The 27,007-nt window shown below is 40.1% G+C and overlaps 1 protein-coding gene across 1 annotated transcript in view; it reads left to right on the top strand.

Moving 5' to 3' along the window:
- GLCCI1 (glucocorticoid induced transcript 1) overlaps positions 1 to 18,029 on the top strand; it is a 150,284-nt gene extending 132,255 nt beyond the window's left edge. The window contains exons 8-9 of the mRNA XM_010839816.1: positions 13,879 to 13,999; positions 15,171 to 18,029. Of these exons, the coding sequence (XP_010838118.1) occupies positions 13,879 to 13,999; positions 15,171 to 15,516 (467 nt within the window). The 3' untranslated portion in view covers positions 15,517 to 18,029. The remainder of the gene's footprint in view (positions 1 to 13,878; positions 14,000 to 15,170) is intronic.
- The last annotated feature ends 8,978 nt before the right edge of the window (positions 18,030 to 27,007 follow it).

Raw genomic sequence — 27,007 nt, 5'->3', positions numbered from 1 at the left:
TATTGCCTGTCAGGCCCTCACCACCCGTGTCCTCCTGTCCTCAGTCAGGCCCTCACTGCCTGTGTCCTCCTGTCCTCAGTCAGGCCGTCGCCACTTGAGTCCTCCTGTCCTCAGTCAGGCCCTCAGCGCCTGTGTCCTCCTGTCCTCAGTCAGGCCCTCACGACCTGTGTCCTCCTGTCCTCAGTCAGGCCCTCACCACCTGTGTCCTCCTGTCCTCAGTCAGGCCCTCAGCGCCCATGTCCTCCTGTCCTCAGTTAGGCCCTCAGCGCCCGTGTCCTCCTGTCCTCAGTCAGGCCCTCACCACCTGTGTCCTCCTGTCCTCAGTCAGGGCCTCAGCGCCCGTGTCCTCCTGTCCTCAGTCAGGCCCTCACTGCCTGTGTCCTCCTGTCCTCAGTCAGGCCCTCACCACCTGTGTCCTCCTGTCCTCAGTCAGGGCCTCAGCGCCCGTGTCCTCCTGTCCTCAGTCAGGCCCTCACTGCCTGTGTCCTCCTGTCCTCAGTCAGGGCCTCAGCGCCCGTGTCCTCCTGTCCTCAGTCAGGCTCTCACTGCCCGTGTCCTCCTGTCCTCGTGTCAGGCACTTAACTGCCAGTGTTCACTCTCTTTTTTCAGTTTCTGGACCCTGAGTCACAGACGGTCCCAAAGACTGCCCAACCGCCACCTTCCTAGCTACTTACAAAGGAATACTGCACTTCCTTTGTAACACATTTACTGCTTGTCACCACAGAAAAACAGATCATAGGCAACAAAATTTTAAAAACATGAAACAAATAAAGTTTACTAAATCTTACAGGATTTTATGGGCCTTGTCCTGGCTTGACCCCCAGTCCCCTCATTTTGTTTTGAGATATTAATGCATTTAAAGTGCCCAAATAGTAAGTGCTAAGCCCCCTGAAGTTTTACACGTTTGCACTCATGCAGCTACCTCTTGGATCAAGATACAGAACATATTTTGCATCCCAGAAGGCTCCTTAGCTCCCTTTCCAAAAAGAATCCTTCTGCTCTCCGCCTGGAAGTAACCACTGTTCTCTTCTCCATCACTGTAGCCTAATTTTTCCCCATTACTGGATTTCACAGAAATGAAATGATGCAGTCTGTGTTCTTTTGGTCTGGCTTGTTTCAGTCATCATTATACCTGACTCTCTGCTTAGATTTTAGAGGGAAGCTCCCTTGGACTTCGTCGTCTGCTTTTATTTCTGTGGGTGGATATCAGTGCTTCTCCATTTTCATTTCACCCTTGCCTTAATGGAAACCTTGGAGTTCTCTTCCTCCATTAAGAATGTATTGAAAGCAGAACCTTAGTTAGGCATCTCTCTGCTTCAACTGGAATGTCTGTTTCAAAGAATGTCAGACTAGGGAACTTCCAATACACTAAGGCGTCCTACCACAGCAGACACTTGAATCAATTCCTCACATTTTTAATATGGATGTTTCATAATAAACAAGAAGACACCTTGCTTGTAGTAGCAGGGTTTGTTTTGAAGGTTAATAGTCATATCTTGTTTTAGGATGCACAGGTGATAAATGGTAAAGCAAATATTGTTTGATTGATTCCAAAACCTGTATTTTTTGTTATACCAGTAAAAAGGATAACTGCAGATCACTTTTGCTACTTATTAGCACTTGTAGTTGGGTTAAAAGGAAAAGTAAAAATAACAGTGATATAAGGCTAGGCAGTAAATTCTGGAGTTTTGTTTTCTTCTAAGTATAATCCTATGGGTAATTGAGACGCTGAACCTAAAGGGAGATGTATTAGGAAATTGATAGGTGAGTTCCATTTTGGTTTGCTGTTTGTGAGCTTGCCTTCCCGGCCTCTATGGGAGTGTATCCGATGAGGCAGTCTCACAGCCACTTAGAACCACATTCTCTTTATTTATCTGTTCATGGACACATAGGTTGTCCCCATGATTTGGATATTGTGAATAACACCACAGTGAGCATAAAAACACACATATCTCTCTGAAATAGTATAATATCTGAATTCTGATGATTTTTTAGGGAAGTTAGACTTTTTCCTAAGACTTTGCCTTTGGTCGTATATAGTTTTTCTATACCCTTTTATTCTTTTTACCAGATACCTGCCTGTTAATGTTCTGTTCCTCTTGTGTTTTTTTGTTTCTTTTTTAAATGTAAAATGAGAACATTGGTTCAGATAATCTCTAAGGCCAACAGTTTTTTAAAAAAATTATTTTCGTAGTAAAACAGGGTGATAATACTTGTTTTATACTTCATACCACTGTTGGGGTTAAATGAGATATTGGAACAAAGTGCTTAGCACAACTCCTGGTATGTAGTAAACATTGAATAAATAGTGTTGGGTGTGACTAATAGTCATTTTTTAAAAAATTTCTTTAGAAACTAAGGAGATTGCAGAATCATTTAAGACACATTTCCATTTTCTACAAAACTACCTCGGTTTAGAAATTTAAGACCTTATGACATAAGTTTCTTAATATACTTACCAATGTAGCTTTGAGGCATTACTTTGTAATTAAGATCAAGTTTATAGTACTGTTTTCTGGAAAACTGTGTGACCTATTACAATGTTCAGTTTCTAGTTCTCAAATCAACTACCTTCTTTGTGAAGGAAAATTAAAAAGCATCTCTCTTACATACATATGTATACGTGTCTGTATCATACATACACATGTATATTAGGATTGGGAGTGGAGGTTTATGTATTTCAGCTGAGTTTATGCTTCTGGTTTATTCAAGATACGTTTCTTAGGCATCTACCGTATGTCAGGCACTGTACTGCACAGTGGGAAATAGAGAAGAGGAAGATGTGATACCTATTTTTAAGAGCTTTATACTCTAATAAGGATTAATAGTAATGTTAAAAAATAATACACTATTACACAAGTGTATTCAGAATACTAAAGGGACAAAGGAGAGGGAGTTGTCAGTTTTGCAGTTTCTGAAACTTACATATTTAAGTCATTCAAACTATAGAATAATCTCTAACTCATTGCTTCCCTATGAACAGCCCAATGTTTTTTACAATACTAATTCTAGCTTATAATTTTCACTTTTCCACAGTAAAGCTTAAATTGATCTTTTGTTTTATATTTATTTCCTGTAAAGAAAAAAGGGAAGCTATAGATTTCTAAGAGGTTTGGATTGATTTGGAGCACCTACCTTTTCTGAAGTTGCTGTTGTGGAATAGCTAGGTTAGACATGCAGAATTGGCATGCTCCCAGGGGAGAGGGATAGGCATGTGAGTTTATTGCTCTAATGAGAGATGGGCTGGTGTGATTATTTTTCTAGTGTTCATCTGCTATATACTTATCCTTTTCCTGACTTTGTTATTTCTGCTTATCCCTAACATCTGTTTTTCTCCATGACACATGTATACTTTGAGACCTATAAAATAATTTTAGTTGATTAGCATGTTGGTTTTTCTTTGGTTCTTTCAATTGCAGTGCCAGGACAAAAACACTCTATTAAGAAAAGTCTAGCCTTTAAGAGACTATTTTCAGGTTTTATTTTTTTGAGTTGGGTGGTTTTTGGACAGATTTTTCCAGTGACTTAAAGGGTGAAGGCAGCCAGCTATCATGTGTAAAGTTGCTTGGCTAACTAACCAAGTAACAGCCACAGGTCTACACAGTGATTTCTGTGGAGAATTCAGGGATCCAGAATAAGAGTTCTCATCTTCACATCTCCAGAATATATCCTATGGTTAGTTAGCCTAAATTCTACCTTATCACACCCAAAATGCAAGGGAGAAAAACAGTCATTTATATAATGTAAATCGCAGTGTCAAATATTATTTCTTTGAGCAGCTCTGCCAGCTTTCCTTATTGGTACCAAGTCACAAAATCTAGACTTCAGTCTGCCACTTACAGTTGATCTTTGGCACAGTTCACTTAGGCAGTTGTTATAAAATTCTGCAGTTTTGCAAGATATTGTGGAAACATTGATTATTCTAATCATGAAGTCAACTGAACCATTCTACTCAGGCCAGCCACTAAGAGCTGTATTCCAAGATTCCATAAATTGGCTACTTGGAACTTAAACTGGGTTTCCCAACAGGAACAATGTATATCATGTGGATGGAGTTTCCAGGGCCAGTGCACATCAGTCTGTTTAACTCGTACCATGATTTAACTCATTAATATTTCTGAACTGTAGGTATTAGGACTGAGAAGTCCATAGTTGCAGGAAAGAAAGAAACAGTTTTATCTTTTCAGGGTCTAGGGCTGACCCTAGCCAGACTTTTGAAAAAGACTCTCTTTGATGTCTGAGTCCTTTCTATATACATTTTAAACTCTATTTGCAGTCATCTTGAGGGCTCTGTTTCTTAACACTCTTTGGCGTTTGCCCTTAACATACTTTAACCCTCCATCTTCTAGGCAGCCTCATCGGCCAAAATTCGGTGGCGCTTTTCTTTGTGGTTTATATTGTGAAAATAGATACATTAGATACACTTGTTTTAGCTACCACACCTTGAAAATCACTTCGTTTGAGCCTTGATCTGTTTCTCGATCAAAAGGTTATCCCCACATGATTCTAGGTGCTTATTATCCTAGAAGAACCTCTCCGTGGTAAAATTACAAAGAGTGTAGAACTCTTACCCCCTAAAAAGGAGTTATTCTATAGGTTAAAAACTGAACTTTTGGAGAATTATGTCCCTAAGTTCATCTTCTCTGTTTTGCTTTTTCAAGATTGCATCTGAAATTATATATATTCACATTATCTGATGTGTTTAATCATCCAGTAAATGCCTTTCCCCACTCTTTCTGGAAGGTTTGCTGCTGCTGCTCAGTCACTTCAGTCGTGTCCGACTCTGTGTGACCCCAGAGATGGCAGCCCACCAGGCTCCCCCGTCCCTGGGATTCTTGGCAATTGCTGTGCTAACTTTCTGTGGATGAGTTACTATTCTTAATTCAAAATTATTAGTAAGTATACAACTCACGGAGAAGGCAATGGCACCCCACTCCAGTACTCTTGCTTGGAAAATCCCATGGACGGAGGAGCCTGGTAGGCTGCAGTCCATGGGGTCGCAGAGAGTCGTACATGACTGCGAGACTTCACTTCCACTTTTCACTTTCATGCATCGGAGAAGGAAATGGCAACCCACTCCAGTGTTCTTGCCTGGAGAATCCCAGGGACGGGGGAGCCTGGTGGGCTGCTGACTATGGGGTCGCACAGAGTCGGACACGACTGAAGCGATTTAGCAGCAGCAGCAGCATACAACTCACTTCTAGCATTTACAACCTAGAGTCTAAAACAAAAGCAAACCAAAATTTATTTATATGCCTGTATATATAATTTTGATATATATAATTTCCATCCCTGGGTTGGGAAGTTCCCCTGGAGAAGGGAATAGCAGTGCATTCCAGTATTTTTGCCTGGAGAATCCCATGGACAGAGGAGCCTGGTGGGCTACAGTCCATGGGGTTGCAAAAGACTCGGACACTAGTGAGCATGGATGCATATATAAATTTCACTTAATCTCCAGTTATCTATTTACTATGATATAAGCTCCATCAAGAGCAGGTAACTTTAATTTGCTCATTACTTTATCCTCAACAACTACAGTGCTGCCTATCATTAGTATAGAGTAATAATTAGTGGAGATTTTTTGAGTATTTTTTTTTTTTTTTTGCCTATTATACAGAGTGAAGCAAGCCAGAAAGAAAAACACCAATACAGTATACTAATGCATATATATGGAATTTAGAAAGATGGTAACAATAACCCTGTATATGAGTATTCTTTCATGGTATGTCCATTTTTAAAGAATATATTGTTAAAAACAATAGAATCCTTTTAAGTTATTTAATTATATATGTTAGGTTTTTGAATCTTTGGGAAGAGTAGGATAATCCTCCCTGCTACCCAAAAAAAAAGACAGTAAAGAGTAACCACTCTAAGGTTACGCTAACAGTGATGACAGGTCTTTGGTGAGAAAGAAACCATAAAGTTCAGATTTCCTATTGAAATTACAGAAAATAAAGTAACTTTGCTAAAATCTATCTCATCTTATATTGTGATCATGACTAGGGAAAAAACAGGGTATCAAGTAGACTAGAGAAAAGGAGAATCTGTTGAATTTTTTCTTTCTGTTATCTGTTACGTTCCTCTAAGAAGAAATAGGAAGCATTGAAGCCGTTCTTTGCACTGTGCCTTTGTAATAGAAGGCAGACCCAGTAGAGCTGTTGCCTAAGCTCTCAGACCTTAAGTAGAAGCCTAGAATGTTAGATTGGAACTTGATCATCTAGTCTCATGAGGACACTACAGTTGAGATAGATCAAAACAGTGATGCAGATAGCGTGACGATCATGGACTCTGACTCTGCTGCAGCCACTGAATCTCTGCTCTCCCACTGACTAGTTGTGTATCTCTGGGCAAGTCACTCAGGTTCTCTGTATCTTGGTTTTCTGGGAAATGATGGTACTGCCTCATAGGATTGTTATGATGATTAAATGTGCTCAGGTGCCTTTACCTTTTTTATCTCCTGTAATATTACCACAATCCTGTGAGTAGGGACAGTGTCATTATTTTAAGAATGGGGAGCCTAAGGCATAGAAAAGTGAAGTTAACTTTCCTAAAGTCTATGGAGTCCAGAGGCCAGCAGAAATCTTTTGTAGGAACTTCACACTACTTCTTGCCGCCTTTGCAAGAGGAATGGCCATTTCACAGTCATTCAGCTGTGAAAGAGCCTGTTGTGTGGAGAACAGTACAAAATCGTATGGCTGGAGCACAGGAATAAGTGGTAGGGAGGAGAAAGCAGTAAGAGTGGAGATGTAGGTAGGAAGGCCACTATTTCATAAGGGCCTTGTAGCCTTGCTGAAATAAACAGACAACTAAGTGAAGAACTTTTGCCAGCTAAAGGACATGACCAGCTCTAAGGATAAAGCTATAGAAGTGGAGAGAGACTTTAAGAGGAGATAAGATGCTATTTTAATAGTCTAGTCCTGAATCTCCAAACTTGGCTTATTACACACTTTTTTCAGCAGTTATTAATCTATACCTGTAATGTGAATGTATATATTTCTGAGTTATCTAAGTACATAGTTAAATTCATATACAAAATATGTATTGGTAAAGTTTTCTTATTTTTAGGGATAAAAAGTAAATGCGTATAAACGTTCTCCAGATTTCCTCCTGCATGTCAGCAGATTGTTTAGTGCACTCTAGTTGGGAAACCACAAGTGTTGGGCAAAGATGAGGAGGGATAGCACAGGCAGAGGAATCGGAAGAAATAGACTGAAGAAGAGTCAGCAGCATTTGGTGGTTGATTAGATGGACAAGGTGAGGGATTAGAAAAATGAGGATAAAGGCAGAGTTCTACCAAGGTTCTAGCTTGGAACATGGGAAAACAGTTACCACTGTGAATAAGGCAGTGAATGTCAGAGAAGGAACAGACTTTCAGGTGACTATTATATAAGTTTAACATTACATTTGGTTATCTGCTTAGAGATGTTATAATGCCATTTCCCTTTAAGCAAGAATGAGGACAGAGGAGAAATACTGAATTTTTACATAGCATTTTGTTTTGCCTTCAGTTTCACTCTGTAAATATATAAGTGCACATTTAAAATTATATTGAAACTTTTTCCTTCTGTAGGACACTTTTGGAGCACTTTAATATGAAACACTGTGTTTTAGATTTTTGACAACTGATGTCCCTGGAAATTTGGTCATCTAAAAAGCTCAAGAATGTGAAAACTAAGGTTCTAGCAGAAGAACTCTCCTAAGATCCTTAATTATGTTTCCAGATATAAAATATTCTGGGTAATCTGAAATTTATTTTCAGTTTAGTTTTACCATTGTGATTAATAAGAGGCATGATTTTAGTTTATAAATCGGTTTGAAGACTGTCTTCAATAGGGTGATTTGCTTTCATTTTCAACTGCCATGTCGGATAGATTCAGAGTGACTTGTTCACATTCGTGTACAAGTCTGAGTGACCAGTTAGTATGTTGGTGACGCCAAGTCACATTTGAAGACAATACTGAGCGGTGTTGTGCTACTTATCAGGATTATGTTTGCAAAAGAAGCTCTTGTGTATTGTGAGTACACAAGAACAAAGGAGCAACTAGAGTTTGTTTGCTTCATTTGTAAATTATCAACTCAGTGAATGCAGAGTAAAATGTAAAACATGGGCCTAACATTGGGAATGTAAGTGAAGTCCCAGTTAATTCAAAACAGTCTTATTTGAGAACAAAGTTCAAAAATACAAGTGACAAGGGTTGTAATGTTAATTTTTTTTCACATTTTTTTTTAAACTTTACAAAATTGTATTAGTTTTGCCAAATATCAAAATGAATCCGCCACAGATATACATTTTTTCCTCCTTACCTTTTGCTATATGCTGATCTAAGAAAGATCTTAACTGTCTATAGCTGTGTTGCTTTTTATTTTTTAATTGTGTAACCTTATCATAAGGGCTTCCCTGGTGGCTCAGTGGTAAAGAATCCACCTGCCAATGCAGGAGACATGGGTTCAATCCCTGGGTTGGGAAGATCCCCTGGAGAAGGAAGTGGGAACCCACACCAGTATTCTTGCCTGGGAAATCCCATGGACAGAGGAGCCATGGGGTTGCAACAGAGTCAGACCCAACTTAGCGATTCAACAACAACAAACCTTCACATAAAAGGTTGACTTTGAAATTACGGAGAAATCTTAGAAACTATTTGTAAAAGTCAGATGTTCTCCTTGCTCTTTCACAGTTTGATCTTGGAGTTCACTGAAAACGAAGGTGTTCAATACAATAGGTAATGCCAACTAGTGCCAAAAGTGTGTCATCAAGGCATGCTTGTACACTTGTTTCTATTGATTCCATTAGGCCATCAAATCACACTACTGCTGATGGTTTCATTTCCTAATGCACAATAAGTAATTTTTAAAATTGAAGCATAGTAACTGTATACTGTTATATATTAATGGTATATACTATTGACAATTACTACAGGTTCTAACTGTTTACAGTTATTGTAAATAGTGACTACACCCCCATTGTACAGTATATCCTTGTAGCTTATTTTATACCTAATAGTTTGTGCCTCTCATTTCCCTACCCCTGTGTTGCCCCTCCCTATTTCCCTTTCTCCACGGGTAACTGCTAGTTGTTCTCCATATCTATAAATCTGCTTCTTTTTTGTTAAATTCACAACTTTGTTGTATTTTTTAGATTCCACATCTAAGTGATGTCCTACAGAATTTGTCTTTCTCTGACTTATTCCACTTAACATACTGTCCTCCAAGTCAAGTCCGTCCACGTTGCTGCACACAGCATTATTCCGTTCTTTTTTATGGCTGAGTAATATTCCATTGTATATATGTACCACATCTTCTGTAAAAGAAGTCATTTTCATACTAGAATTAAAATAACAATTATATTCTACTGGCTCTTGCTGCACATATAATAAATATTTTCTTTGTAGAGGAATCTATAGAATCTGTATACTTTAGGCCTTGTTGTTAAATTTCAGAATGATAAATCTCTGTATGCTAAAAGATGCTATCTTTTATATAACATAATAAAGTTAGTGTGCAGCTCTATTAAAAAGGACATTTCTGTTACTCTCTTCTGCCAACAGAATGGAATAGGCATTTAATTTCTGAATGGTTCACCTTTGTTTAATTTGTAAATTGGTAACGATGTTTTCTTTCTACTATTGTAGCAATATTTGTTGAGAGCTTGCTGTGTTTCAGGGACACAGGTTTTTTCCACAGCCGTCATATCAGTAGTTATTCCTATTTTATATATCAAAGCACAGAGGATGACACTGTTCCTCAGCCGTGCGGTTGGGCCTGGAGAGAATCAGGTGGCCTGACTCCAAACCAGTGTTTTAACCTTTTCATAACTGGTCCTCGAAGTTGGCTATACTTCAAAAGCATTTGGGAGCTTTACCAGAAAAAATGGGGGGTGGGGACAGCACATGCCTGGGAAAGGGGCCCCAGACTAATTAAATCAGAACCTCTATAGGGATGAGGTTTCAACACTGGCATTTATTAGTATTTTTAAAACATCTTCTGATGAGTCTAATGTGAAACCAGGGTTGAGAACCACTGCCCTATAATTATACTGTTTATATTAGAATTAATTTTACTTAATTTGATAAAGTAATCTGATAGTAGCAGATAAAGCACATGTAAAGACTTAGGGCTAGAGTAGAACCACGGCAAAGGTTTTACATACCTTCCTACATAAATGAAGCAACTTTATATCTACAATCTTTAATACTAGAATTGTGGGCCATACAACTTAACACACCAAAAGTAATGAGGCTGTATATAAAGCAGAAATTCAGAAAACTACAAAAACACAAAGTTTAATGAGTTTTGTTTCTATATGGAATTTCAGACTTCAATAATATCTTTAATTTTTCCAAGCTTTAGTTCCCAATTATCATGTGTTTAAAAATACTACTTATATTTTAATTGTAAGTATGGTACATGCTTAAGTATAATCTTTTATAATAAAATAGTCAATAAAATGTTTCCAGATCTGGGTGATTCTATTATAAATATAGATGAAACTATTGTGAATGCAGACAGATATATAAATAATCATATTCATCACATTTAACGTCATAATTCATATGGCTTATGAAGTTATAAGAACATAAGGTATCATTTAACTTAATAACATGTCTAGTTACTGTCTTAACATGGGATAACAGAATGAGAAAATGTATCATGCCTGTGAACAAAAGGGATTGACTACAGATAACCACGAGACTTCATCCCGAATCTCCTGAGCAGGCATGCTCACCTCACGTTTAGTTACTGAAATGTGGCTCAAACTCAACACAGGCATCTACATGCAGAAGTTAGACAACCACGTCTAGAATGGGTATAATGAGTTGTTCATGGGAGTTGTTTTTAAAGCATGCCATTTATAAAGCAAAAAAAATATTTTGGTACACCTCCCCTCTTTTGTATGTTAGAACCTGTTTTTAAGAACATTTTTATAGTGGAGTATAGTTGATTAACAATGTTGTGATAGGTTCAGGTATACAGCAGAGTGATTCACTTATGCATACACCTGTATCTATCCTTTTTCAAATTCCTTTCCCATTTAGATTCTTACATAATACTGAGCATAGTCCCTGTGCTAGACAGTAGGTCTTCGTTGGTTGAAAGTGTTAGTTGCTTAGTCATGTCCGACCCTGTGACCTCTATGGACTGTAGCCCGCCAGGCTCCTATGTCCATGGAATTCTCCAGGCAAGACTACTGGAGTGGGTTGCCATTCCCTTCTCCAAGGGGTCTTCCTAACCCAGGGATCAAACCTGGGTCTCCTGCATTGCAGGTGGATTATTTACTGTCTGAACCACCAGGGAAGCCCTCTTCTTTGTTGGTTATCCATCTTAAATGTAGCAGTGTGCACATGTCAGTCCCAAACTCCCTAACTATCCCTCCCCCAAATCACAGAATTTTAGTTAGGAATGGCAATTCCTGTAGTTATATAGAAACTTAGAGAGAGGCAGCTTGTTGAAGGTTATAGAACTATGCAGCTAGTCACAGAGCTAAAACCACAGAAAGTTATCTCTATTCCTTTTTCCTGTTTATACTCTATCAGATTGCATATTTACCTTAGGGAGGAAAAAAACAGATTTAAGAAATCTGTTTATGGCACCAATATTTTTTCTTTCAAGCTTTGTCTTTCCAGCACCACACGTTAGATGTAATACACAAGCACACATACGTGTGTGTGTGTGTCTGCATTTGCGCATGTGGATTTTCTACAGATAGTTTTTACTGAAAAGGCAAGGTAATATAATAGCACTGAATACCATCTTTCTGGGACAACGGTATACTGTGTTTCTTTAAACATTAATCACCCTCCCCCTTTCCCAAAAAAGAATTTTCAAGCAGGTAAAACTCTGTAGAAATATAAGCCTCTGATACTAGAAAAATTTTAAGAAGAAAAACCATTTACTCTGTAATTCACTATAGATTGTTAATAGGAAGATAGTTTTGCAGATTATCCAGCTTCCAGCTCAGCAGCTAGCTTTCCATTCTGGGAAGGTCCCTTAAAACCATCAATGAGGTTATGAGAGAAATCATGTAGTAGGTCTGGTGATGTGGCCAGAAATAGGAGACAAAGGACTGTGGCCAGGATAACTTTCCCTACATGATAATAGGGTGGATGCCTGACTGCTGACATGGCCACACCTCTGCTGATGGCAGAAAAGGCTAGTCGAGCCCATGGTTTTGAGCCTATCCTGCAGGCAGTGGGGCATGTTGCCACCAGTACCCTCCCAGGGGCACCACATGCCACAGCTACTTTTTCCATGTAGGTCCTTGGCAAGGCTGGTCATTTGGACAGTAAAGCAAGGTCAACCTGTAATCTTGGTATCACACTGAATTCAAGGTCTCATGGTAGACCATGAGGTAGACCAGTTGTTTTGTCTAGCCTAGCTCAAGTAACAGGGAGCCCAGATTCTAGTCAGGTTTGTGATGTTTTGCATCTCCCTAAGAGAAAAAATATTCCTTGTCTTCCCTTCCCATTTGTTCAAACAGTTTAAAAAGAAAAAAAAAAAAAAATCCTGAATCTAAGAAAATCCTCAAGTCTGAAGAAACCCAGCTTAATTCCGAAACTTCATTTCTTCCAAGAGACTATACATAATCTGTATGGACACGTGTAACAGTAGTGATGGAGAGACTGTGTGGTTCTCTTAGGTTTCCCAGTAATGTGGCCTTGTTCTTTTGCAGGCAACAATTTCCCAGCCAGAGATACTGCCATATACAACCACAAGCACACATCTGCACTCCCACGACTTACATAGATGCTCTTTGAATTATTCACCAAATACACTATAAGTGTGCCTCAAGGGTCTACTTTTTAAGCATGTACTATACTTCATAAATGATGATTAAAAAAAAAAAACAAAAACCTGTTACTCAGATTATGAATGTTGGACTGTGCACGGAATCTTAAACTGCAGCAACTTATCAAAATTGTGACACCTGTAATTATGGTACTAATGCCGTCTTTCAAAATATGTATGAAAATAATACATCCTCAGTAGGTCATGTGCTTAGTATTTTAGCCTTGAGGATTGGTTTTGCTTTAAGTCAGAATTTGTTTAAATAGGTCTACTGTATTTATGCAGGTATGTTACTGGCTTTACAACTTGGCATCTTAAAAAGATAATGACACATTTTGGTGGATTTGAATTTCCAAAAGCCTTTGCCAGGTAGGAAAGGAAGAAATTGCATATAGGTTTTACGGCTTTTCATGAATAGACCGTTTCTTTTTGGTCAAAAATACGAAGATGCTTTTAGATTCCTCATGCTTCCAGCAGCAAAAATACAAATAGTGCTCAAAAAGTTCTTTTATGTAGACATTTACAAAGCAGAGTTCTGAGCATTACCTTTTTCATTGTGGGCCAAGGGAAAGTCTGTTGTCTTATAAGCCTGTTTTTCCTGCACACATGTCATTCATAGTACTTAGTAACATTTCTGCTAACAGCTTTCGTAATGAAGATTATACCACAAATTAATATATTCAATTAAATCAGCTGAAAAGTGAGAAAATACAGAGAACCCTGTATCCTAATCTCTTATAATGCTTCTGCATGGCTTATACATATTACCCCATCTGTTTACCTTTTTGAAATACATAATGATGTGTTTATTTTCAGGATTACAGCTCTGCTTTGCTCAAAATGCCGTTTTCTGGACCAAACTATCAGCTTTTTTGTGTTCTGTGGTATGGCAGACTTCTGTTGCATTGAAGCTTTTATTTATAAGAAATGTACAACACAAGGATGTTAGAAATAGCTTTGCAATAAAGGAAGCTCTGTGGTGGAAGCCAAGGGGCAACAGTGGATAAATTGTGCAAAAGGCTGCTTGTTTGGAAATCACATTTAATTTAAAAGAACTTTCAATCACTAGTTAATGTAACTGCTTTAAATTTACAGACAGTGGGAGTAGCTCACCGCTACCCAAGTATGCTTCATCTCCCAAACCAAACAACAGCTACATGTTCAAACGGGAGCCCCCAGAGGGATGTGAGCGAGTGAAGGTCTTTGAGGAAATGGCGTAAGTAATGTCTTTTCTATCAGCTGGGATCTGCAAAGCTGTAAAGCTTTTTACTGAGACCAGTTGATTACAGATGAATCAACTACTCCGTCCAGCTGATAATGTGTTTCAGAAGCAAATTATGAAAAGAGAATTCAATAGGCCAAAGAGATCTGACTTAAGGAGAACTAAGAGTCTGTGTGCTGGAAATACACTAACACAGAGAAACTTGGAAATTCATCCCTACTACCTACAAGATCAATTTTGAATCTTTAAGAATTTTCCTTTCATAAGCTCTATTAATTTAGATGGTTAAAGAAAACAGACAGCCATAGCAGCACAGTGAATACCCACGTGTGTGTAGCCTTCACGACAGTGACCCCACCAGCCGGAGGGACTGTCTCCTACCCTGTAGACACATCTAGCATGTGTATTCATTGCATTCAGACTTCCTGTTCACAGATTTTTTTTAAATTCTTGTTGAAAGTTCAGTGTGTATAAAATAGAAATATTCAAGGGAAAAGAGATTCATGTTGTAAATACTTGGCAGAACAGCTCAAAATAAAAAGAGTGTGCAGCTCTTGGGTCGCTCATCCCCCCGTCCCGGTGCAGGCTTGCCCGGTGGAGGCTGCTGCACTCCCGTAGCCTCAGAGGGGACAGAGACCGGTCTTGGAGGAGGTGGCGGTGTAGTTCCCAGGAGTGGGGGGGGATGAAGGGCTTGTGGACGCTGCTCTGTTGGCCTGACTAGCTGGCTCTACAAGAAGCTACTGAAACTTTTTCTTATTTTTCCTGATCTGTATTCGTAGAAGTACGTATAGAGATACAGAAAAAGGAGGAAGTACTTAAAACCAAATATCCAATGGGGTAATCCCTCTCCCATGTACTTAACAGAAGAGGTCATTTTAGCATTGCATAATCCACGTTTCTAAATAAATGAAAGCAGACTAATCTCAGAAACTTTTTCGTCTGCCCAATCCTTTTGAAAATCCTTTTGTTTTCAATATCACCTCAGTGCTGTGTACGTCAGTAGTATGCCAGCTGACTTGTGCTATGGAAGATGTTTATCCCTCTGTGTACACTGAATCCATTCCCTGCCATTCACATTTTAGCCGTTTTAGAGAACTCCAGTTAATTTGAAAAATGCTTGACTTTTTTAATGATTGTAAAACCTAATTTTGTTTTACGGTTTTAGGTCTCGTCAGCCTATCTCAGCCCCTCTCTTTTCATGTCCTGACAAAAACAAGGTTAATTTCATCCCAACCGGATCAGCTTTCTGTCCTGTAAAACTCCTAGGCCCTCTTCTCCCTGCCTCCGACCTGATGCTCAAGAACTCTCCTAACTCGGGCCAGAGCTCAGCTCTGGCCACCCTGACCGTCGAGCAGCTCTCCTCCCGGGTTTCCTTCACATCCCTTTCCGATGACACCAGCATAGCGGGCTCCGCTGAGGCCTCTGTCCAACAGCCATCCCAGCAGCAGCAGTTCCTGCAGGAGCTGCCGGGTGAGGACCACATGTCCGCTCACAACTACGTGGTCATCTAAGGTGAAGGGGGAGCTGGCCTCCACCCTGTGTCCCACGCACTAGAACTAGAGCTCAGACACCTATCTGCATGGAGTGACCGACTTTCTGACAGCACCACCACCACCAACAGAATACTGAATCAGAATCAAGTATCTCAACACTTATCTTGGCAGGGACGGAACTCCTATTCAGCAGTTTTTGTGGAAAGCAGTAATGCTTGCAAAATGTGTGTATCATTCAGCATTCTAAGTGGAGACTATGCATTTCATAGTATGTTTGACAGATTAGTACTGTGTCCTGTGTTTTGTCCCAAAATCTTCAGTATAAATAAGCTCTATATCAGAAAGTTGCCTGTCTAAATAGAAAATGTCTTGCTGTGTTTTGTCCTATGGAAAAATACTGTACTTCAGGATTATGTTTACAATTGATCCAGGTGTTTGTTTCTAACTTCTGTAATACATACAATGCAAAAAATAAATAAATGGCCACAACAGTTGCACAGGGCCCACCCTATGGCCTAGCTTCAGGTACTTCAGTCGAAGTCTAAACTCAGGTAACTTGGAATGTATATCATATTGGGATATTACCTATTTCACAGCTAAAAAGCTAAAGAGGGAACAGCACTCTTTTGCCTTTGCTTCTTTTATGCATTTCCCTTTCCTCATTACATTCCACATTCTTAGAATAAGTGCATTCAACCCTAGGAGAACAGAAATCCTGGACATGGGTGAACGCGAGGAGAACCAGCAAATCCGTGGTGTCTGACATCACTTTTGTCACGCGGTTACAAGTGAAACAACTGTTGCATTCACTGTTTCAACATGCGTACATGTGGCTTTTTTTTGTTTTTAACAAGTTCAGGTGTTGCTCAGTTAAGACTGATACAATGTTGCAAGTAAAGTATCAGGTACTAGGCTGTACAAACATTCCCCCAGTGTGTGTGTGGATGTTAAGGACGAGAATGTCTAGGTGTCATTTTCCCAGAGGATGGCTGAGGTGTTTGTTTATGTTGGCCATCAGGGTCATGAAATGCTACTGATCTATCGAAAGGCATAGTCACGTTTCGTTTCTCTTTTGGAAAGTCTTGAATCTGCAGGTTAAGAAATGACACCCTTTGGTTATTTTCCTCAAGCAGTTGAGGTGCATGAGTTGTTTTAATGTAGAGAGAGCATATGTGAGTCTCAGAATTCAAAATAGGTTATTTGGTGACTTGCAAGTGCAAGCAGTGTGGAGCGGTTTCATTTAAGCCTCTCACAATAATACCATGAATACGTCTGTTCATATTTTGGAAGCATGGGGTAGACCATAAACCCAAGTAAAGAGCCTTGAACCTGCAGACTTGACCTAACTTCTTGAAGTGTGAAGAGAGCCCTAGATGTTCCTGATTGGTCAGCGAAAGAGCCCAACTTCTGACATTGTTTTCTGCAGCACAAAGAGTGTGTTCAAAAGCGGAGAGAAGTTTCTGTGTTTTTATTCCTTCAGTTCCATAAAACAGTTGTTTGATCTGCACCTACAGTGTATGGCACAATTTTCTGAAGAATTAGGGGAACAAGGTGCCTACAGTTACAGGAGCGTTTCAGTTCCTTTCAGTCATTCCTGGGTTTTCCTTTGTTTTATTTTCTAAGGAGGTTGAAGAAGGAAGATGTGATAAAGAAGAAAGCAACACCATTGATTTTTTTTTTTTTAAGAAATGGTATATATATGTGTGTGTATGTGTTTGTGTATGTGTTCAGTGTATTATTTTGTCATGATCCCAATTATCTTCTTTCCACCAAAGTTTGCAGTAATATTCTCTCCTGAAGGTGCATTCTGGCTCCTTTAAATTAGTCAGTGTTATATCGTAGGAGACTGTCATGGGAAAGGACTCAGTTTACTTCACCATTTTCACAGGGGAACCTTTTAAAACAATCTATTCAGCAGAAGACACCTTTAACCCTAATAATCTCAGGCCTTGATGAAAATACTATATTTTGTAGATTATGGTTAAAGGGAGAAAATTATTAGTTCTGTAAGATAAATATGAGCTCCATTAACTTCTGATCTCTGGTTTAGCATTACATAATGTGTTGATCTTATACTCTGCTTTTGTCCAAATAAGATGCAATAGTATCAATATCAATTTCTGAACGATGGACTGAATATGCTTTTTTTGGTAATGAAATCTGATGTACGATATTTATAGTGACATGTGCTTTTATTTTCTCATGAGAAAACTAAATATTGTGTTGTACATTTGTTCTTAGCATATATTAAAGTTTTGAACCAAATGTGTTAAAGCTTATGCTTTGCCATGTAAATTTCCCAGAAGTTGTTGAGCTCAAATGTATCCTACATCCAGCTGTAGAAATTTGTCAGAGATTGTTTAAATTTTGTATATAGTTGTACTGTTTAATTCTACACTGCGCTGAACAGTATTCGAGTTACCATACAATATGGCTTTACACAAGGAAATGTGTGGCTTTTGTTTTGTATTTTTTCAGTATAGAAGTTCCTGTGTCTTCTTATTTAAATAAAGTTATTAGTAAAACTGGAATAGTTCACTATGTTTTTGGAAAGACTGGGCTTTTAGCGTCTTACCTGACAAGGATGAATTCAGCTCTCGGGTTGGAGGTACATTGACTGGATTAGATTTCCACAGCCTGGTTTCCTCTTGACATTTAATTTACACACTTTCCATCACAAGCTAAGAAATGTGATGTCTGAAGTTCCATCCGAATCTCTTTTCTGTTCCCAGCAATGAGCACCTTAAAAAGAGAAGACACTGTCCTCATGTTATCATTTTATGCCTAAGAATTATTTACGAAAATAAGTTTGTTTAATGAAATCGCCACAAAGGAAGTTGCAGCACTCTTTTTATTTACAGAGCAAAAGAGTGTTGATGTTTTCCCCAGTTACCTAAATATGGTCATCGTAGGCCACGTGGTGGCTTGAAAGCAAAAACTACCTGCTTTGAGAAATAATTTGCCAGCAGCATAGTCTTCATTTCCAAAGCACCTCTCACTAAACAGATTTAAGTTGAACCTAAAATGATTATGTTTGGGGCTTTAAAAAAATAAATATAATTTTTTAAGAGTGAGTTTGATCAATTGTCTTCTTCAGGACTATATATGATTTAGGCAGGAAATTATCTACTGTATACAAGTTAAAAATTCCACTGCAAATGAATGTGGAGAAAAAGTGGAATTTTAGCCCCAAATCTGCTTGATCATATAGGCTTAATATTAAATGGCCCTGAGACAAGTTAGTATTTGCAAAATCAAACCTAAGGAACAAGGAAGGAGAAATTCTAAGAATTTTGTTCTATGTTTAACCCTATGTTACTAGAAATAAAGGTTATGTATGAATATCACAAAATAAATGTTTACCACCACCCACAGTGTGAGGTAAGCTCTAGCTTTGAAGTCTGGTTATCCCCGACTTACTCCCTATAAGCAGCTTCTATCTCCTACCCCATCTTTGGACTGCACAAGTCTGTCTTCCCTGGTAAAGTCACTTTGGTGAACTTAGGGTTCCTTAGAACTACAGGAATTCTGTGAAGGTAGATCCCATAATTCACACCTTGAGTCAAAAGCTGAATGCTGTAGTCTAGCCCCACAGTTCCAGATAGCTAGCAAGCATCTCCTATTGGACTTCTTGCCTCATTTCAACTTCAGTGATTAAATGGAATGAAGACACTCTTGTTCCTGTCACACCAAGTTAGCCCTTCTCCTTCACACTTACGTTCCTTCTGTTTTCCAGAAAACAAGGACTAGAATACTATTTTCTGACATTTTCTTCACCTAAATCAAAATTGCCTGTCTTCCTACTATCTCACCACTAAACTATCAAGCTGCTAGAGCTGTGATGGCAGTAGATAAAGCCATGCCATGTGGATGAATTTCTTTTGAAATAGGATTCAAATGGCAAGAAAAATAAGTTTGCTGGACTTCCAAAAATCTCTTCAGCTGTAGACTAGGGGTCAACCAACCATAGCCCATGGACCAAATCTTCCCCAATGCCTATTTTTATAAATGTCTACATTTATACTGTCTGGTGGCTCAGATGGTAAGGAATCTGCCTGTAATGCAGGAGACCCAGGTCTGATCCTGGGAAGTTGGAAAGATCCCCTGGAGAAGGAAATGGCAGCCCACTCCAGTATTCTTGCCTGGAGAATCCCCATAGAAGAGCCAGGCAAGCTACAGTCGATGGGGTTGCAAAGAGTCAGACATGACTGAGTGACTTAACACATACATACATACTGGAACAAAGCCATGCTTAGTTCCTTATGTACTGCCTTTGGCTACTTTGCTGTACAATGTCAGAATTAACGTAGCTACCACAGAGACAGTGTGGCTCACAGTGTCTAAAATATTTACCATTTAGTCCTTCAGATATGCAGATGACACCACCCTTATGGCAGAAAGCAAAGAGGAACTAAAGAGCCTTTTGATGAAGGTGAAAGAAGAGAATGAAAAAGTTGGCTTAAAACTCAACATTCAAAAAAATGAAAATCATGGTATCCGGTACCATCACTTCACGGCAAATAGATAGGGAAACAATGGAAACAGTGACAGGCTTTATTTTCTTGGGCTCCAAAATCACTGCAGATGGTGATTGCAGTCATGAAATTAAAAGATGCTTGTTCCTTGGAAGAAGGCTATTACAAACCTAGACAGTGTATTAAAAAGCAGAGGCATCACTTTGCCAACAAAGGTTTGTATAGTCAAAGCTATCATATTTCCAGTAGTCATGTATGGATGTGAGAGTTGGACCATAAAGAAGGCTGAGCACTGAAGAATAGATGCTTTTGAACTGTGGTGTTGGAGAAGACTCTTGAGAGTCCCTTGGACTGCAAGGAGATCCAACCAGTCCATCCTAAAGGAGATCAGTCCTGGGTGTTCATTGGAAGGACTGATGTTGAAGTTGAACCTCCAATACTTTGGCCACCTGATGTGAAGAACTGACTCATTTGAAATGACCCTGATGCTGGGGAAGATTGAGGGCAGGAGAAGAAGGAGACGACAGAGGATGAGATGGTTGGATGGCATCCCCAACTCGATGGACATGAGTTTGGGCAAGCTCCAGGAGACAGTGAAGGACAGGGAAGCCTGGTGTGCTGCAGTTTGACACAAAGAGTCAAACATGACTGAGTGACTGAACAACAACCACCCTTATAGAAAAAACATTTATTGACCTCTGCTATAGACCAAAGAATAAGCTAGATTAGGTAATGTGTCATAAATGTGGTTGTTTCAAAAATATGTCCACAGTCTCTTCAGCTAGTAGTTTTGGTAAAGCCATGTGCAAATCAATGAAGTCAGAATATTCCCTCACATCATATACAAAAATACATTCACAATAGCTTAAAGACTTAAGACATGACACCATGAACTCCTACAAGAGAATGTAGGCAAAACATTCTCTTGACATAAATCATAACTGTTTTCTTAGATCAGTCTCCTGAGGAAATAGAAATAAAACCAAAACCAAACAGATGGGACTTAAACTTATAAGATTTTGTGCAGAATATAAGCTTTTGCACAGAAAAAAGAAAAGACAACCTATGGACTGGGAGAAAATATTTGCAAACAATGAGACCAACAGGGCTTAATTTCTAAAATATACAAACACTCAAAACAGCTCAATAACAAAACAACCCAATCAAAAAATGGGCAGAAGACCTAGATGTTTCTCCAAAGAAGACAAACATGGCTAATGGACATACCAAAAGATGCTCAAATTTGCTAATTAGAAAAATGTAATTTAAAACCACAATGAGGTGTCACCTGATACCAATCAGAATGGCCATCATCAAAAAGTCTACAAATAATAAATGCTGGAGAGGGTATGGAGAAAAGGGAATGCTCTTACACTGTAGGTGGGAGTGTAAATTTGTCCAAACACTGTGGAGAACGGTATACAGATTGCTTAAAAAAACTAAAAACAGAGCTACCATATGAGCCAGCAGTCCTACTCTGGGGCACATATCCAGTAAAGACAAAAACTCTTAATTCAAAAAGATACATGTATCTAATGTTCATAGTAGCACTATTTACAACAGCCAGGACATGGAAGCAATCTAAGTGCCCATCAGCAGATGGATGGATACAATTTTCTTTAAAAAGAAAAAAAAACAGACTCACAGACATAGAAAACTTATGATTACCAAAGGGGAAAGAGATAGAAGGGATAAATGAGGACCTTGAGATTAATAGATACACACTATGATGTATAAAGTCTTCCCTGGTGGCTCAGACAGTAAAGCGTCTGCTTGCAGTGCTGGAGACCCGGGTTTGATCCCTGGGTTGGGAAAATACCCTGGAGGAGGAAATGGCAACCCACTCCAGTACTCTTGCCTGGAGAATTCCATGGACTGAGGAGCCTGGTAGGCTACAGTCCCTGGGATCGCAGAGAATCGGACACGACTGAGCGACTTCACTTTCACTCTGTATAAAACAGATAAGCAATGTCTTACTGTACAGCACAGGGAACGGTAATATCTTTTAATAAACTATAATGGAAAAGAATTGTACATATACACACACTTTGCTGTACACCAGAAATTTGTACAACAGTGTAAATCAAATTTTTTATACTACTCCCTTCCAGAGGTAGAGTTTAATTTTCCTCCCCTTAAGTGTGGGCTGGACTTGCCTAAGAATAGAAAACAGCAGAAGTAACAGGTTGTCATTTTCAAGCTTAGGTTACAGAAAGACAACCGTGTAGTCCAATCTGTGGTTTTTCCAGCAATCAAGAATGAATGTAAGAGTTGGACCATAAAGAAGACTGAGCGCCAAAGAATTGATGCTTTTAAACTGTGGTGCTGGAGAAGACTCTTGAGAGTCCCTTGGACAGCAGGGAGATCAAACCAGTCAATCCTAAAGGAAATCAGCCTTGAATATTCAGTGGAAGGACTGAAGGTGAAACTCCAATACTTTGACCACCTGATGCAAAGAGCCGACTCGTTAGAGAAGACCCTGATGCTGGGAAAGATTAAGGGCAAAAGGAGAAGGGTGCAGCAGAGGATGAGATGGTTGGATGGCTTCACTGAGTCAATGGACATGAGTTTGAGCAAAGTCTGAGAGTTGGTGAAAGGGAAGCCGGACATGCTGCAATCCATGGGGTCACAGAGGCAGACACAAGTCAGCGACTGAACAACAAGAGCATAGACAGGCTTCTGTCTTGCACGTGCACTCCTGGATCACTTGCTATGGGGAAAGCTACACTGTGAGGATACGCAGGGAGTCTATGGAGACACCCACACAGCGAGCAGCAGAGGAACAGGCCTGCAAGTAGCCATGCGAGTGAGCTTGGAAACAACTCTTCCAGCCCCAGTCAAGCTTGAGTGCTTGCAGCCCCAGGCCACAGCTTGACTGTTGACTCCTATGAGAGACCTCAAGCCGGCCGGCTGAATCACTCCTGGGCTCCTGACCCTCAGAAAGCGTGTGAGAGGATGTTTGCTGTTTCAACGTACTAAGATTGGAGGTAATTTGTCATATCGGGCTAGAGACTAATATACAATACAGCAGCTGCCCTCCAGCCTCCCTTGCAGCCCCATGGAATGCAACCTCCCAGGCCCCTCAGTCCATGGGATTCTCCAGGCAAGAATACTGGAATGGGTTGCCGTGCCCTCCTCCAGGGGATCTTCCCGACCCAGGGATTGAACCTGTGTCTCCTATGTTGGCAGGCAGATTCTTTACCACTAGCACCATCACTGCCACCAATATCACCTAGAGTCTCACTGTATCATTCCATCCTCTGGGTCCAGAAAACGATGCTTGCCTTTTTGGAATGGACACTTCCTGAATGAAGGCCCTTTGGACTAAGTTCAAGACAAAGCTTTCTCATATATAATTTTGTCATTTGAACAACTCACATGATAGTAAATCTACTATTAATAGATTGTGATGGAAAGTTGTCTAACACTAAACCATCATACCTAAGACAACCCAGTGGAGGGAAAAATTAAATCCTTACAGGAAAGGATTCCTTGTGGGAAGGGAGGCAAAGAGAGGAGGATAGATGATCAGTGGAAAAGAAAAGCAGAATCTCTAAAAATAACGGGAAATATTTTCATCTCAAATTTTTTTTTTTTTCCTTTAGTGAACAGGAGGCTGGTGATCCATTGATTCTAATGGTCTATTCCATTCCAGAGGCATCTGCATTGCTCAGGAGAGGAAAGTGTTTTCAAAGGTTCCAGATCAGTTGGGTGATGACCCCCTCCCATTCAAAAGAGTCATTTTCTTAAAAATGACTAAGAATTTGAATAATTAGATCATTTTCCCTCCAAAAGATTTTCCGATGATAAGAAACGGGTTGCATTTCACACTACAGATTCTACTCAGATCTTGGCATAAATTCTAAGCGCGACTTTGATGACATCCCTTAAGCCACACCTGGGTGTGGGCTTGCAGGCAGTGGATGTTATTTCAAACCACTGTGGGGAAGCTGATTGGATCAAAGGTGGATGGAGGGCTTCACAAGGACCTCCAGACGGAGCAAAGCGTCCATGAGGGAAAAGGCAAACCATTTCTCAGGTTTTCCATTCCGCTTTGTAAAGGAAAGGGTTATACTCAAGGGAAAGAACTTAACAAAGGCCACTGCTCATGTGTTACAGTCGACAGCCTGCCGTTTCTCCAACAGCCTGAAATCAAGGCAAGCTGGGTAATGCAGCTTGCTCTCCATTCATCTGCCCGTTTGATTTCAGACAAACCCCTGGGGTGGTCTGCCCTGCTTCCCTTCCCAACTGACCACCCTGGGAGCTTTGTATGAAGAACCCATTTCGTTTTGAATTCCTGACCCTTTCTCCTGGTCACTCTGCTAAATTCAAGTCCCGCAGGAAGACAATAAAGAGTTGGGAGGAGGAGACCAAAGATGGTTAAACCAGGGGAAAGGATCTGCGGATGGTGCAAGAAGAGGGCTGAGGTGAGCGTTAGCAATATTCATAAGCCCTTTTGAAAGACTTGATTTCTGCTCACAATGAGCACGTATTCCTTTAGTAATGTGTTCTAAAAGAAGAAAAGGAACATGGTCTTCATTTCTGCAGAACCCTTGGCAATCTTCTTCCTTCTGCTTGCGACCCCCTTCTTACTATCCATTCATCAGACCTGCAGCACACAGGGCTGACCTGGGTGTGATTGAACTGAACTGCTTCACACACTCCTGATATAAAGACAGGGTGGAGTTCAAGGGACTGATCAATGTGAAAATAAAGGTTTAGCCTCACTAATGATCAAAGCAATGAAAACGGAATCAATTTGTTTCCTTTAAACTGGCGAAGATTAACAGGAATGATAATATTCAGTGTTTAATGGGGGTAGCACTCAGTTGAAAAAGAATCTGCCTTCAATGCAGGAGACCCTGCTTCAATTCCTGGGTTGGGAAGATCCGCTGGAGAAGGGACAGGCTACCCACTCCAGTATTCTTGGGCTTCCCTTATGGCTCAGCTGATAAAGAATCTGCCTGCAATGTGGGAGACCTGGGTTCAATCCCCGGGCTGGAAAGATCCCCTGGAGAAGGGAACAGCTACCCACTGCAGTATTCCATGGGGTCGCAAAGAGTCAGACACAACTGAGTGACTTTCACTTTCACAGTGGGGTAGCAGGGATATGGTCATCTTCATATATACCATTAGAAGAATAAATTGGTCCACCTTTCTGAAGAAGAGCATGGCAGGACTTACACAAAACAGTGTGACCCGTAGCTTTATAAAAATATATATGTGAATTTTAAAAAAGACATGAAGAAGGGACAAAAATTAACAGTGGTTGTGTCTGGGTTGTAGATAATCTCTCTTTAACATTTGTGTTTCTGTTTTTCTACATTTTCTTTAGCAGCAACTGTTAGCCCTAGAACCTGGGAGAAAATGCGTGTTAATTTCTAAATATCAAGAGAAGGGGGAAAAAATATTGAGTAGAGGAAGGAAATGGTAGAAAAGATTTAGTTTTAACAGAAATGAGCCACAGATCTCTTAAAGTCAAGGTGGCTTGAGAGAAGGTTTGGTACAGTGAATTCTGGCTCAGTGGAAGAATCCAAATATGACAGAGTTTCAAGCCTTTTCCTCTTAGGGAGAAAAAAAAGTGGCCCCCAACAGCTTCATAACCAGGTAAAGAGGATTAAATTATATAAGTGGGGGTGGGGGGGATAAATTGGGAGCTTGGTATTGACATTACACACTTCTTCCCAGGTGGTAAAGAGCCCTGAAAATGCAGGAGACATGGGTTGGATCCCTGGGTCGGGAAGATCCCCTGAAGGAGCACATGGCAACCCATCCCGGTATTCTCACCTGGAGAATCCCACGGGCAGAGGAGCCTGGCAGACCACAGTCCCTAGGTGCAAAGAGCTGGACATGACTGAAGCAACCCAGCAAGCACACACGCATACTCACATATACAAAGTAGATAATCAACAAGGACCTACTGTACAGCACAGGGAACCACAGTCAATATTCCATAATAACCTAAATGGGAAAAGAATCAGAATAGGTAATATGTGTATAGATAATTGAATCACCTCCCTATATACCTGAAACTAACACAACATTGTAAATCAATTATACTCCAATATAAAACAAAACATTTAAAAAACAATTTAAGCCTGGACTGGAACTGGAGGTACATTTCACTTGCAGGAGGCTGCATCTTAAGTTCTGAGGACAGAGCATCACCCGGAGCATGGAGCACACTAACTGCTGTCCGCTCAGCTGAGATGGATTTGTGATGTGGGCACCCAGGGGCTCCACAGTCCATTCCATTGTTTAAACTTGAACTACTTCATCAAGAAAAACTGAAAAGAACTCCCTGCCCCAAGCAAACTACAGAAACCTGAAAGTGGCCAACAGATGGTTCCCAAATATGATTCCTGTTTATTAGCACACTCTTTCTGGAGGGTTGTTCAGTCTAGCTTTATAGAGATTGCACAAAGTGGGTACATGTGAGATGGAGGCCAACCAGGATTTGAACTGGAGGAGATTGGGACTCAAAGCACTAAACAAGTTGCGGTGAAGTCCTTGGCCTGAGAATAACCCTGTAGGAGGACTTGGTCCCTCCTGTTAGTCTTTGCATCTGTAGCTGGCATAAGCCAATGGTGTGGACAGTAACTTGGGACATTTCCTTATTTCTACTTTTTGGCCAGTTCCTGCCCCTTATTCTCCAGACTGAGTCTTCACACTTTGTCATTTGTAGTTTTCGTCAGCTGGCTGGCTACATGGTAGAAAACCATGTCTCTCCCACATTCTGGGACCCAGAAGCAGAGTGGCATAAGGGGATGTGGGCCAGGTTTGGCATCAGACAAGAGTGAGTGGTGACCCTGTGACCCTGAGAGTCTTGGTTTGCAAAACAGAGATAATAATTCTCAATATGCTTGGGCTGCTGTAACAGAAGACCCCAGGATAGGTGGATTAAATAACATTTACTTCTCATGTTCGTGGAGACTGGAAGTCCTGGATCAAGGCCCAGCAGAGTTCAGTTTTTAGTAAAGACTCTTCCTGGTTTGCAGATGGCTACTTTGTCCTCACTGAGCCTTTCCTCTGCA

Source organism: Bison bison, unplaced genomic scaffold (assembly GCF_000754665.1).
Source record: "Bison bison bison isolate TAMUID 2011002044 unplaced genomic scaffold, Bison_UMD1.0 scf7180017864134, whole genome shotgun sequence".
NCBI classification, from domain to species: Eukaryota; Metazoa; Chordata; class Mammalia; order Artiodactyla; family Bovidae; genus Bison; species Bison bison.
The sequence above is the reverse complement of the archived record's forward strand: the minus strand, read 5'-3'. Positions and strand labels throughout refer to the sequence as shown.